Genomic DNA, 15149 nt, shown 5'->3' on the forward strand with positions numbered 1-15149 from the left:
GCAGTAACATTTTTAAAAATCCTATAGGATTTAACTTCAAAATTCTTCCTCTGGATCCATTTTGTCTAACAGATTTATGCTATGTAAACCTTTTTTGAGTACCTATGACTGATATAGAATTTATTCCCATTTTTAGAGCATTGTCTATTTCTGGCCCGTAAGGCCTGTTCTATCTGAGTGGTCTTATCTCTCAGATGCTGACACAGGCTCATAAAACTTATCATGACCCAGGTGATATCATTTGTCCGACAGCAAGAAGAGCAGAGTGAGATTAGGATGCTAATGAACAGGATCTGAGGTGTTGATTCGGTAATGTTCAGGGTCACGGGCTATAAGATACGGTTGCTTTTACCAAGCAAAGGAAGGACCAAGAAGCTGAGAGATCTGCGCTTCTACATTCCCATGAAGTTTCTCAGAGTTTTAAAAAACAGTTTGATAAAACAAGTGTTAATTAAAGCTGTTATGTAGATTTCTTTTATTCAAAAATAGTTATGGTGTTTAAACTCCTTTTGCAGATATTTATCCCTGAACAAGACATGTTTCACCTGATTTTTTTTTTAAACTGAGGTTTCAGGTGTACGATTTGAGATCCAGCTCCAGTCTGCTGGCCCGTGCGTGGCCGTCTGCCTCAGTGGGCTTCAAACACCGGCACGGCGGGTGGCTGTTTCCAGATTGACCTTTGATACGCTCCTGCCATCTTTCACTCCCCCAGGTCTCCGGGCCACAGCAGATGGGGAGTGGGACTCTCTCTCCTCATTGCCTATTCGGCAGGGCTGCAGGCTGTTGCGCACGCCAGTAGGGTGGCGAGGATTAAACATGCGTGGAGGAAAATGAATGGACGCAGAGCGTGCCCATTTATTCAGCTCCGTGTAAGGCTCATTAACCCGATGACGGGCTAGCAGGTCATGCTGATTTCCTTATTTAACTTTAATATTTACCACATACGCACACTCACTCTTTCTTTCTCTCTATTACACACACACAGACTACAGTATAGGAACTATCTCACACTGAAGGGATTTTACTGTATTTTGTACATCTAAATATTTACAGTAGATATAGTAAATACATTTAAATGTGTTACATTTTAATACAGGAAGAGAAGGGTGTTATATAAATCAAGTTTATCATTTTACTATTATATTATTAGGGTGTTAGACACGGAGCTGTAACTGAAATCATTGTTTTCACCCCATGCAGCCGTCAACTTTTCACCAGCACTCCAGAAAAAAAAAAGTTTAACCGTAACCCATGACAGCATATGGGAGATGTGCAGCGAGCCTCAGACTGGGCAACGGGTGCCAGGGGACACCAGGCAACCTGCCTTGTGCCCCTTTTCATCCCTCCATCAGATGAGCAGCCTCTCTGGGCCCCTGGGGACCGAGTGACTTACGATGATCTATCCCACACCCCACCACCATCCATGCCAAAACACAAGGCTGCGAGTGTTACAGCACTGATGGACCTCAGCCCACGGGTGTCTGCTGAGCCAAAAGGCAAAAATGCTTACAGGCAGGAAATGCAGAGCTACACATTAACGACCCTGAAGACCTGCCTCAAACTAATCCGTCGGTGTTTTGCTCTGCGTTGGCATTTATCATTTATTGTTTATGCACTTACAGGTTGTAAATGTTTACAGATTCTTGATCATTTGCAACATTTGCAATTTCAACTCTTTAAGAGGATTTGAAGGTAAATTAAGTTTATATACGGCTTTTTATATTAGAAATAATATTTTATTTTAATAATCTAGAGTAAATAAAGCAAATTGACATTTAATTATAGATGGTATAAAGTAAATTACATATATTAAATAAATAAAATAAAACCATTCATTTTCTTAACAAAATAGATACATTTTAAAAAAAAAGCTTAACTATTTTTAATGTTTTCATCAAATGCATTTTAATAATTAATACAATACACAATAAATATGTTAAAATAGTTTTTAAAATAGTGTCATATAAATGTATATGTGAAATAAAATGATAGAAATGTTTTAGACTAAAAATACTTAGCTATTTATATTGTGTATGATATACAAATACACTAACTAAAATATTGTATTTTGTTATTTAACATTAAATGGTTGGATAATTAAAATAATTTTAAAAATTATATATATTTTTATGTAAATGTTAAATGAATTGGATACGCAATAAATAATGTTAAAATAGCCTATTATAGGCTAAAATGGTTTAAATGGTTAAAAAATGTAATGTAAAAGTGTAATAATTTTATAAAGTATATTAATTTATATGGTTTTAAAATTTAAATACTTATGTATTCAGTTGCAGCATTTTTCCCGGTGTTGAATTAAGCTCAGTTTAATTTTTGTGTACACTTTATGAAGAAATTATATATATAGCACAACACTACATTGGAATGAAATCTCCTTTTCACAGCAACATGCCACAGCAGTCGACGATCTTGGCTCAGTACTTGTTATTATTTGAGTCTATCTTGTTGACCCGAATGATTCATTGCTTGGGCTGGAGTTACGGGGTTCGACAGGTGTGCCTCACGAGCCGCCTTCCACCTGCTCAGTTTATAGCCTTAAACACTCCACTGCTCCCTTTTACGGTTTATTTGAGAACTGACACAATCATACATTACGCTGTTGTAGGAACTCAGCTTCTTCCCTACTGGCGCTGACTTTTGATTACAGTGTATAAGGATGTTTGCTCAACAGTCAGTTCAGTTCTAGTATAAATGTTTTGCACACATTAACTAGGATATGCAATTTATTACTGCGATATGAAATCTTGAAATTTGCACTAAGAAAGTTTTGCCTAACTGAAGTCAGATCCTGTGGTCTGTTTTCACCCAAGACATCTATCCAAGTATGTTGGCTTACATTTAGACCAAAATACATAATAATAATCAATCATCTTTTTTTGGTGGAATAATCTTTTCTCTCCAAAAAGAAGAATCATAATGCAATTCATATTATTGAATTATTCATGTATAACTAACCCCCCCCCCCTAAAAAAAAAATAATAATTAAATAAATAAATAAAATATAAATAAATAAATAAATCATCCATCACCAGAGAACAATTGCCTTTCTAAAGTGTCAAAACCACAAGTCCTCCTTTCGTCTGTGGGCGTGGGAGGAACTTTTCCTATTGGCCCTGAAACACCCGACTGTAGCTCCGTTGGGAGGAGGGTCCACTCTGAATGGGTACTAAAGGAGCAATCAAGGCACCTGGATGCAGGCCGGAAGTGTCTCCACGTCTGATGTTAGATCAGAGTAGATGCACCATCCTTAAAGATCTTTCAGTCTTCAGCTGAGGAGGTTTTTTAAACTCATAGAAGAATTGCTTGGATTTCGAAAAGGTAGCTTGAGGAGGCGAAACTTCAAGGATCAAGGACTTCTGCTTCACCTGCAAACTTTTGAATCACTTTTTTTATTTTTTTTCCCCGCCTTCATTTAACTCATAACAGAGGTGTTGGGATTTTTAAAAAGGTGCCTTTTGGAGAGCATCAAGGATTTTTGTTCCATATTTAAATATTTTGAAATAATTTTTCCTTGCTTTACCAAAAAGAAAGAAAAAAAAACATAATTGCTGGAATTAATACAACTGACCCACATTTTATTTTCCACCAAGTCTTTTATTCTGACCATGATGGCCGATGCTGAAGTTTTGACTTGGTCGGAAGCGCACGTGCCAAAACGCCCGCAGGACATCCCCCAGTCCGAGCGCGCGACGCTGAACCGCAGTGACCCGCGGGGCTGGATGAGCGCGCACGCGCATGCACCCGCCGCGGCCCGTCCCGGTCACTACGCATTACGCGCCTCGCCGGACGTCACTCCGGACACCTCGCCGGACCCTGTCGCCGCCGTTGACCCTAAAGAGCACTCTTTGGGCGCCGCGCACAGGCACCGGCGAGTCGCGGCGAACGCGCGCGAGCGGCGGCGCATGCACGGCTTGAACCGCGCATTCGACCGCCTGCGCAGCGTCATCCCGTCGCTGGAGAACGACAAAAAGCTGTCCAAGTACGACACGCTGCAGATGGCGCAGATCTACATCGCCGAGCTGTCCGATCTGCTCGAGGGCGTGGCGGCGCGTGGCACTGGGGACTCATCGCGCGCGCGCCGGTGCTTCCAGACGCCTTGCGCCGGGTACGCTGTGGACGCCACGATGACGACGACGACGCCATCCGCCGCTCCGGTGACCGAAGGACACGTGCTGATCCTATCCGCACCCTCAGCTCACTTTGATCCCGAAAAAATGGAGCTTGCGGCGTCCAACGGCAGCGACGGAGAGTCTTCACACTGCAGTGATGCCGAGGAAGGACACACGGGAACTTAGTGAGCGCCTGATTGGGGGGGGGGGGCGGGGGGGTGATTGGGTGGACGAGGACACTATTTTTTACTAACAAATTTCCATATATATGGTGAAGCTTTCTTTAAGGAGAGTTTTCCGCCATGCCATAGGAAAGGCTTTACAACATTAAGTGTAACTGTAAACAGATAAAAAGTGTGACATGTATGACATAAATTAAAATTTGCTGAGCTATAAAACAAAAGGATGTGCTGTTATCGGAAAATAATAAACTTTGTGCTGGTAGGAACTCCATTGTGGATTATTTTCCTATGACAACACACCTCCCAAATGTTTTATTCCTTATATAATGTAACTGTTGATGTGGATACAGCAGATTTATCATTCCTCTGTGTTTCACACTTAAAACTTAACAACAAGCGGAGACTTCTGTCCAGTCTGAGGCTTTGCCCAGCCGAGGCCTTCGTCTGCAGGCTGCAGCATGACAGTGAGATTCCTAGCCGTGCCAATCCTAAATTTAAATGAGCGTTTGTTCACAGATTTTACATTATATCATTAATGCGGGGCGTTATCAGTTATTGCACTGTAAACACACTTCCCTTTACTTTTGTGGTTCTCATTGCTTGTCTTCTGTCCAAACAACCGCATCGTTTGTTTTTATCTGATGATCAAGTGTTTACTCAGTGTAAACTAGTTTAAGCTTTGACGAAGGAAGCTCACCTTAACTTTACTTTTATTTTCTAGCTCGCATTTCCTAACTAACACCTTTCCTCTAATTTCTGATTTCTTTGTTTTCTAGGAGACATTATTAATGATTAGCCTATAGCCCATTTAAATAAAGAATCTGTGCATAGAGTGGACTTCTTAAAAAATAAAAAAAAAAAATTTAAAAAAAAGGAAAAAAAAGAAGGGACAGAAAATCCTACAGAAATATTTTTTTAGCATTAGAGTCAGTTTATTTATTCTACTAATATTAGTATATTTATGACTTCTTGAAATGTACAATTGAAGACCAAAACTAAATAATGTGGGTTTTTGTTTTGTTTTTAATATTTTTTGGTCAAATTATCTGAAAGGTGTTCTCTGATAAACCAGTATTGTAAAGGCCAATAACACAGCAATAATCTTTCACATACAATGTATTATTGCAGCCCTAAAAATAAACCTGCTATTGTGTGTGGGCTCATAAAACTATTATCTCTGTCTGTGTTTTAGTAGACATTAAAGGGGACAGATGCAGTAGATGTTAAAGTAGCCTGTTGGGGAAATGAATATAAAAATTGAACATGAGATGGCCCACAGAATAACCTTTACCTTGAAACTCTGCTCTTATTTTTAATTTATTTTATTTTATTTTTTTGCTTGTCGGGGGTGGGGGAGGGGGGGACGGACGGACGGACGGACAATAGTGCACAATTAAAGTGCACTAATTCTGCACTTTATCACCTGAGCATTGTGATCCACACATAACTTAAATCCACTACCAATGAACCAACTGCTTGCTATTTATGTATGTCATTTATTTTTTTTAACCAACCTACCAATTGTTTAATAAAAACCTTAATTTAACAGGCATAACATTTACTGTTTTAATGTATATTAACATTCTGTTATGATTAAAATCAAATATACAGATATTATATATTGTTACATTATGTGTATATCTTCTGACACACTCATCATGTTTAGATTGGAAAATTGGAAAATTGGATTACAATTGGATTATAATTAGATTGGAAAATTAAATAACAATTTTCTTGACACATTTTCAATTTTATTGCAGTTACTATATAGATAGTGCAAAGGAAGGCTCTGGATCTAATCATGGTAATTACGGAAAGAGCGCTCCTTGAGTTCAGGGTCAATCGGTCACTTCTTGGAACCGAAAGTACCTTTTGCACAATTTGTCAAGTCAATTTGTCAATCTTTTGTGATAACTAGTAATGAGCATAGTTAATATAGTACTACTCAAAATATTCATTTTCTTTGATATGATATATTTTAAAAAACAACATATGACTTATTGTACATTCAGATGTTCTTGGCTCAGTTGGTTGTTTCCATAATAGGGTGAATCACAAGAGCAATACAGCAAGTTTGTTGGCCAACAGAAGTAATAGCAAGCGACCCAAGCAGAGCTAGGGGTGCCAAGACTTTAATACAGCAACACTCAGAAGCTATTTTATCAGGGAGAGTGCAATAAATATCTTCTGACAAACTCACTCACAAACCATTAATTTCAATGACAATGAAACAGTCCATATCTGGCCATATCATACACTGATGCATACTTACATCAGCCAATTAGGGATGGTCTTAGGTACTGTTTGATCATTCACATCAGTTTTGAGAAACTGATCATCAGCTCTAAACACATAGGAATGCGTTTTTTGTCAAATACCTGAAAGTGAGCATAGCTTTACAATGGTGGATTTTATGTTGTTATCATAAGGAATGTATAAACTTTTTCATTTAGACTAACAGCGAATGAAACTTTGACCTACAGCCACTAAACTACAGAGCACAGCTGTGTCTGGTAGTCAGAGACATTATCAGGACAGTTCTGTCACGATAGTGTTTTATCAATCATCAGTCTGCACTATTTCAAGCTCCTTCATACCATCTTTCCATTGGTACCAGATAAATCAAATTGAGACCTGATAGAAAAAGCATTTTTGGATGAAAGCTTTACAAGCTTTACAAGCTGGGAAATCAGATCCAGGTTGCTTCAAAACTTTCAAACACACTAGGTTTGGGTTGCTTTTAATAGTGTTTTTTTCATTTCTGGATCTCATAGTAATCCGGTTCATCCAAGAGATCTGAGCTCTCTCTGTATGATTTGGGCGTAGGAGATGGTACGATTCTGGTCACGTCTTTGAAGAGAACATTGGATAGCATTTGTTTGAAGTTGACCGGGACTTCAGTGTAGCCAAATACGGGAGACTGTCGGCTGCTTATAGGATTCTCTTGGTTGGTATCTATGTCGGGTTTTCTTCTGGTATGTAGCAGAGGTCTGACTGTGCTGTACAGCTGACTGTCAGAACTGTCCTGCCTCAACTGGGCTTTCTGGTTCCAGTCACAGGACGCACAGTCAAGTTCCTTGTCACTAATGTCCAAATCTTGCGGCTTTGTCTCTGTCTCTGGCTCAGCCATGAGTTTGGACACAGGCAAAGGTGGAGGTGCCGGTATCTTTCTTGGTTTGGGCAGAGGCTTCACCTTGGCATACAACGCTTCATCACATTCAGGTTCAGGGCTTATGGCAGGGGGTTTTGTGTCGGGGACTGCAGGAAGAGCAAGGTTTCTTCGGGAGATGCCTATTTTTGGAGGTGCTGGACTGGCTGTCTGCACTGGTAGGTGGTCCATATTGTCTTGCGGCAGAGCAGTAGCTTTGGACAGCAAGTCTTGCACGCTTTGATGCATGATGGCTTCCTCGATAGCCCGATAGATCTGTGGCCCCTGCTTGGAGAGGAAAATGAAGAGGCCCTCTCCTGTTTGGCAACGACGGCCAGCCTCGATAGTTAGTCCTTCCTGTAAAAGGGTTGACAAAAAAGTATGAGGCCTTTGTTGAATTTGAGAACCTAGAACTTTCAGAAAATGCTGAGGGGTGAAAAGTAGATAAGGGTAAAGGAACACAAGTCCTTGATTTGATTCATAATTGTTGGAACTTGTTAGAGGAAATGTTAGAAATGATGCCCCGTGCAGTATGCAGTAAATAATGTAGGTGTTGGTGGCTTACAGTGAATTTTTTTTTTACATAGTCACAAGTATGAATGTCACATAGCCACGACTATGAAAGAATCAATAATATAAACCTAAAAACAAGACCTACAGTTGCCCATCTGAACTTGTCTACATATGCATACCTTGACCAGGCCAAATCTGCGGAGAAAGCGATACGGCCAGCAGAATGCTACATGGCCCGTCTTCATGTTCAGCAGACACAGGGACTCTTTCTCAGGGGACAGCAGGTATGATCCAAACATGCAGCAGCGCATGGATGCTTCCGAGCTTGCCACCGTCACCTGGAACTGACCTGTATGCAGAAAGAGAGAGCACATTAATGTAATACTCCTTTCAATACAGTCAAGCTTTCTTGCACAGAAAGATCAGCTTGGGACAGCATGGTGAGGTGTAGTCTCAGAGCTCCTGGGTCCCTCTTCGATCCTAATCTCAGGTTACTGTCTCTGTGGAGCTTTGCATGTACTCCCTATATCAATATGGGTTTCCTCCTGATTCTTCATTTACCTCATACCTCCCAAAAACATGCCGGTAGGTGGAACGGCCATGCTAACTTGACCCTAGCATCTAAAATCTTACTTACAGATCAAATGTCATTAATGGAAACAAAATGACCAGACTTGAGTTCATGTTATAATATTCATTTTCCAGTAGATCTATGAGTAATAATAAAATATGTCATAATCGTGTCATGACGTCACCAATTATCTTTTACATGGCCATACTGACTGTATTGAATGTACACATAGATTTGACACTAGTGCATTTTCTTTTAGGTAACATTCTCTTGCAAAACACTGATAACAATCATGACTTGTGGTCAGCCTCTGCATGACTCAGACTAAATCCTCAGAGATGGCTGAAATGACAGCAAAATTCACTTAAAAGCTTAAAAACTAGTGATGTGCACGAAGCAGTTAATGATAAAGATGATAAAGCAGAAAAAAAAAAACAAGGAGCTCCATCTCACCTGGACTCAAAGACGAGTAGATGTCATTCTCCGTCATGGGCGCATCGACATCATCACCATCTTCTCGCACTCTCCTGGCCTCACCACATCCCTCGTTCCACTGAGAAAATAAACAGACATGTTACAAAACGGTCATCATTTGCAATTCCTCTTTTTAACACCTCATCTTTGAAGAGCAGCCAGAAAAGATCTTGTGCAAGCAACAGAGTGAGATGTGAGGACGAGGCAAAGTTTATCAGTACTTCCTCATTCTGCAGGTTCAGTTATCACAAAGGAACTAAACCCAGCAAAGCTGATTTTTTTCACATTCAGTGCTCAATGTGACATGAGCTGTAAAAACATCTGCTGCTTTATTATCAGATTGTACAAAAGAAACTTTTCAGTTCATTTATGCTTGTGTGGTCTTACAGAGCTGAAACACAACAAGACCTGTTAATGTGGTATCAGTTTTATTTGACAGTAATTGGAGAGGCTTTGGGAATACTTGTCCTGATTCAATTCAGCTTTTTATCACATGGCAAAAATGCTTAAAATAAGCAAGGGTGAAGTTTGTATTATTCATTACTTTTGTCCTGTTAGGAGTGGTTCTTGAATTCAATTCATGGTGCCTTTCAGAGGAGGCTGTGTTTAAACTAACACTATACCCTACACTTGATAATTAGTTGCGCTATGTAGCACACTAGCATAGAATATTGAATGTGGTTTATGTAAAGAATAAAACATTAAGGTGTGACATTATAGGAAAATAATCCACGACGAAGTGGTGCGATATGACCGGATCTACATCTATTAAATAATGACACACATTCTAATTCTCAAATGCAATGTTGTGAAATATCTATCTGTTACAACAGTAGTTCCTGTTATCTAGTTCTTTGCAGTTATAAACAGTCATTTTCTACTCGCCTCTATTTATTCCTCCCTCCTGAAGTTAATAAGACAAAAAAAAATGCAGCTTGTCATGTTGCAGAGAAAGTAGAAAATGCAAACTCCTATGTCCTAAATACTTTCTCATGTTGGAAAATAAAGTTCCAGCTGACGTGTTGCTTTATTTAACTGTCACAGCTTGTGTCTTCTGCCTTTTATAAATAAACTGTGAAAGCCAAATAAATTTACCTCATGGTTTCAGTTTACTTTTTCAAACCCAATTTCAGTCCCCTCCGAAACTATTGGAACGGCAAAGCCAATCCATTTGTTTGTGTTATACACCATTTGGGTTTGAGATCAAAAGATGGATATGAGAAGAGAGTTTAGGATTTCAGCTTTTATTTCCTGATATCTACATCTAGATGTGTTAAACAATATAAAACAGATTTTTTTGGTATCAGACCACCCAATTTTTAGTCAAACAAATGCATAGGAACAGATAGTCAGAAGTAAATTAAAATAAATAACACTTCATATTTGGTTGCATATCCCTTGCTTGCAATAACTGCATCAAGCCTGTGACTCACGGACATCACCAATATTTGGTTTCTTCTTTTGTGATGCTTTTCCAGGCTTTTGCTGCAGCCTCTTTCAGTTGTTGTTTGTGTTGGGGGGTTTCTCCCTTCAGTCTCCTCTTCAGGAGGTGAAATGCTGCTCAACTGGTTTAAGATTCGGTGATTGACTTGGCCAGTCTAAAACTTTTCACTCCCCCCCCATGAAGTTTGTGGAGTTGGCAGTGTGTTTTGGATTGTTGTCTTGCTACCAATTCATTTGGATGCATTTCTCTACAAATTGCTGAAGAAATGTTCCTGTAAACTTCTGAATTCATTCTGCTGCTCCCATCATGGGTTACGTCATCAATAAAGATCAGTGAGTCTGTTCCAGAAGCAGCCATGCAAGCCCAGGCCATGACACTACCGCCACCATCTTTCATAGATGAGCTTGAATATTTTGGATCATTGAGCAGATCCTTTTTTCCTCCACACTTTGACCTTTCCATCACTTTGGTAGAGGTTAATCTTTTGTGGCTCACCTCTGTATTTCTTTACATATGCCTTCTGGTTTTCCAATTCTTACTGCTGATGAATGGTTTGAATCTTGTGGTATGGCCTCTATATTTCTGCTCTTTAAATCTTCTTTGAAAGGTGGATTGTGATACCTTCACCGCTGCCCTGTGGGAGTTGTTGGTGATGTCACTGACTGTTGTTTTAGGGTTTTCCTTCACAGCTCTCACAGTGTTTCTGTCATTGACTGTTTTCCTTGGCCGAGCCATTCAGTGTCTGTTGCTCAGTACACCAGTGGTTTCGTTCTTCTTCAGGACATTGCTGTACTGGCTATGCCTAATGTTTGTGCAATACCTCTCATTGATTTTCCTTCTTTTCTCAGCTTCTGATCTTCATGTTGGTTTATCCTTTATAATAACAAATGCAATCTTCACAGGTGAAACTGAAGGCTCAAATCAAGAGTAGATGTTCAGAGCTATTTATTGTTTAAACAATGAATCTAACAGGACACATCTACTTTACATTACTTCTCAAAAGCCATTTTGGGTTGAAAAATTATGACACCTCGTTTGCATTCATTACACCCTCGACTGTACTTCACATACGCTTACTAAATTACTGCTAATGACATGTTACAGATTTGTCTGAAAAATTTCAGTGCACATGGAGAGCAAATCTAGGGGGCGTGTCCCTCTGGGCAATCACTTGACACGACTGTCACTTATTGGCTGCATGAATTTACAGTCTGGGCTAGAAAGAAATCAACCCCAGCTTCACGTCTCGATTCTTGTTTTGTAAGACATTTTTGTCTTTGAAAGACTTCGGCCTGCTAGCTCATTTATACCAGCCTCCGCTGAACATAACTTGTATTGGTATTACTACAACAAAATAGTGACCATCAAATGGCTTTCCAATTATATTACTGTGATTGTACTCTTTAAGGCATTAACACACACTATTGATTTTATAATGCTTGCACTTGTTTTACTGCACATGAGTTTACCTGAAATGCCAGAGAGCAGAGGGCAGGTACCCACTCATCCTGCGTCGGCGCTGCCAGCGTGTAGATGCGCTGAGCTGTGTTGAGGTAAAAGACGGTGCAGCCTGCCGGGCAACTTTCACCCAGCGCAGGCGTCACGCTGAGGCAATCCGCCAGCCGGATCACCCGCTTCTCAGTTTTCTTCAGAATGGCAAGCTTCGCCGACACGCCCGTGCCTTCCCGCACGTCGTACATCTCAATGCGACCGATTCCCACCTGGCTGGGCTTAAACACCATCACCCAGATCTTCCTCCAGATCTTCTGTTCATTACACAGAGACATGGAAAGGTACCGGCATTATGCTTTAGTCTTTCATCGATGAGTTCTCATTATAAGACTCTGATAGAATAATTATATCACAGCACTTGGAATTCTCCATTCTCATTGGGCAGAAGTCTCCAGTGTCAGCGCTTTATAAGTTTTTGTTGAAAGCTGTAACATTTACACACTCAAAAAGTTCACTTTGTGGTTTATCTGTAAAATGATAAGCTGTGTTTTTTTACTGCATTCAAATGAAAGGTGGAAAAAAGAAAGGATGTTAAGAGAAAGATTTTGTATAGCTGATAGAACGTAAGTGATAACAGGAACTAAGTTGATTTTGTGGGTGTTTTACAACTTTAAAAGGTGTCATTCCATTCACTGTTGTTGCTTATTTTCCTATAAAAGCATCCCCCAAGTGTTTTATTCTTTACGTATTTACTTATTTAACCTTTTTGTTGCATCACTTGATAAAAAACATTTGCCATCATTAGAGCATTGGGGACCACAAATATTGTGAACATGTGTACATGCAACATAAGTGACAGCAAGCAGGATGTGGCCAAAGAGTGTACCATACCTATTTTTATATTTACATAAAGATCAGGTCCTTTTATGTAAGTTTACAGGTTAATGCTGAGGGAAATGAAGTCCTTTCTGCTGTAATTGAACTGAGCATGATATCCCAGTTTGTTTCCATATTTCTGCACCAAGACCAGTTAAGTGCTGGAGGTGAGAAGCTGAGACGCTGCGCTGAATCGCTCTCACATGCAAGATTCATAGCCTATAAACGCCATTGTGCATACGGAGACACCTTGGGTGCCTAAACAGCTGCAGCTTTTCCTCCCATCAATAATGCAGCATGTTAATATTATCCTGACACTCAAGTTCCCACGATTCGTTATGAATTATTTAGCAGCGTTTTAACGCCGGCGGATTTGGGTGGGGGAAAAAATACAGACATGTTTGTCTGTCTGTCTGCGATAACCACAAGTGTACCAAAAGTGGACAAAATATATAGTATATAAAAATACAGCCTAAAACATTTTTGAGATGTCCAGAGTGATTTTTACAACCAGGGTGTGCAGTCTTTGCTGGATTTTGTTCTTAAATAGGTAACAGGGTTGAGTTTTCAAGGATAAAATTAACAAATACATTCAGTGCATGGTGTCTAGCGTCTGTGATAATGGCATAAGGACATTTTAATTAACATTTTTAAACAATTAATCATTTACTTACCATTTATAATTTGTGTGTCAGGTCTGTTTTTTTAAAGTGACTTTGTCAGTATCACAATATCAGGGAAAATAAGCAATAAAAATGCTCAAAAAAAATTTCTCATTTATATTTTCAAATTACAAATTTCTCATATATATATCCATCCAACTTCTACCGCTTACTCCTTCTTCAGGGTCGCAGGGGAACCTGGAGCCTATCCCAGGGAGCATCAGGCACAAGGCGGGGTACACCCTGGACAGGGTGCCAGTCCATCGCAGGGCACACTCACATACACACTCACACACCCATTAATACACTACAGACACTTTATAGACAGGCCAATCAGCCTACCATGCATGTCTTTGGACTGGGGGAGGAAACCGGAGTACCTGGAGGAAACCCCCACAGCACACACATGGCCCCAGTGGGAATCAAACCCCGGACCCTGGAGGTGTGAGGCAAACGTGCTAACCACTAAGCCATATATATATATATACACACATACACACACACAATATATATATATATATATATGTGTGTGTGTGTGTACCAAATATATGGTACACATATATATATGTGTGTATATATATATATATATATATATATATATATATATATATATATATATATATATATATATATATATAAATAAACATAATGTGTTAATATACACATTTCTATTATATATAACTCTCTCTCATCATATCTATATACATATGTTAGTATGAGGTATTTATAAAAATTATGCAAGTGTTCAAAGGTATTTAATAGTTTTTATATATCTTAGATCATGCTAACATTAATATCATTGAGTCACATTATCAGCATTACATTTTTATTATTTTGTAGTATTAGCAGTAATGATCCAAGCCATGATCATTAAAACAGCAGGTACAGCACACTGAAGCTTTTCATATTAATAATTACCACAACTATTAGGAAGTTTTTAGTTAGTGTAAGTGTTAAAAGACTCACCTTTCCAAATTTGACTCCCTGTAAAAACAGCGAGCCTTCTTTCACCAATATATCCATCATGCAGCTTCAGTGCAGATCCTTCAGCTCTTCTTCTCACGCTAAAGCTGAGGGGAACTGAAGAGCATGTTACCAACCACCGGCCAAAAAGTTTCATGTGAATTTCCGCATGCATGTTGCGCCATTCGCCACCAGGGTGTTTATAAGCAAGATATCAATCATAACCAGATCTACTTTCAAGTGACAGGAAACATATACAGAAGTAATGTTTTGTAACGTACCGTTTATACATCGAGGTGCAAGTTTTGTAAAATACATCTATGTGTAACTACACTTTCAACACATGCCCCTGCTGAAAGAAACAATAGAAAGCCTCACAGAATTTGTAATAGTGGTAATAATGTGTAAGCGTAAGTGTAATAATGGTTATATGGGGAATTCTACTGCTTTTAATGTAACTGTAATGGTCCCTGTGGGTCTTGACTGGTAACTTGTTGCCTTCTATTGGTGGCATGTTATGTCTAGTGGATACCATTAAGAACCAATAATGGTAATGGTTTTAATGGTTAGCTGATGGTTTGTAATGGTATTTGCATTGGAAACCGTTAGAATTTCTATGATGGTTTCTACTGTTTTTTTCATCAGGGGCTACTTATATAGGCCACTTTGTAGCTGTGTCTGTTGCTATGCACATGTTGACAAGTGTCTAATGTTCTACCCCATTCACAATATAT

General features: G+C 39.3%; 2 protein-coding genes across 2 annotated transcripts; one reads left to right on the forward strand and one right to left on the reverse strand.

Moving 5' to 3' along the window:
• The first annotated feature begins 3629 nt into the window (after positions 1-3629).
• Positions 3630-4316, forward strand: atoh1b (atonal bHLH transcription factor 1b). The gene is made up of 2 exons (XM_053640544.1): positions 3630-4190; positions 4242-4316. Exons 1-2 carry the CDS (start codon positions 3630-3632, stop codon positions 4314-4316), a joined length of 636 nt encoding a protein of 211 aa, XP_053496519.1.
• A 1740-nt stretch (positions 4317-6056) lies between these two features.
• dok3 (docking protein 3) lies at positions 6057-15038 on the reverse strand. Its single transcript, XM_053651257.1, has 5 exons — positions 14419-15038; positions 11932-12228; positions 8998-9097; positions 8153-8322; positions 6057-7817 (listed from the first exon to the last, which is right to left on the reverse strand). The coding sequence occupies exons 1-5, from the start codon at positions 14476-14478 to the stop codon at positions 7068-7070; spliced, it is 1377 nt and encodes a 458-aa protein (XP_053507232.1). The 5' UTR covers positions 14479-15038; the 3' UTR covers positions 6057-7067.
• Positions 15039-15149: the final 111 nt, after the last annotated feature.

The sequence above is a fragment of the Ictalurus furcatus genome, chromosome 2, assembly GCF_023375685.1.
Source record: "Ictalurus furcatus strain D&B chromosome 2, Billie_1.0, whole genome shotgun sequence".
NCBI classification, from domain to species: Eukaryota; Metazoa; Chordata; class Actinopteri; order Siluriformes; family Ictaluridae; genus Ictalurus; species Ictalurus furcatus.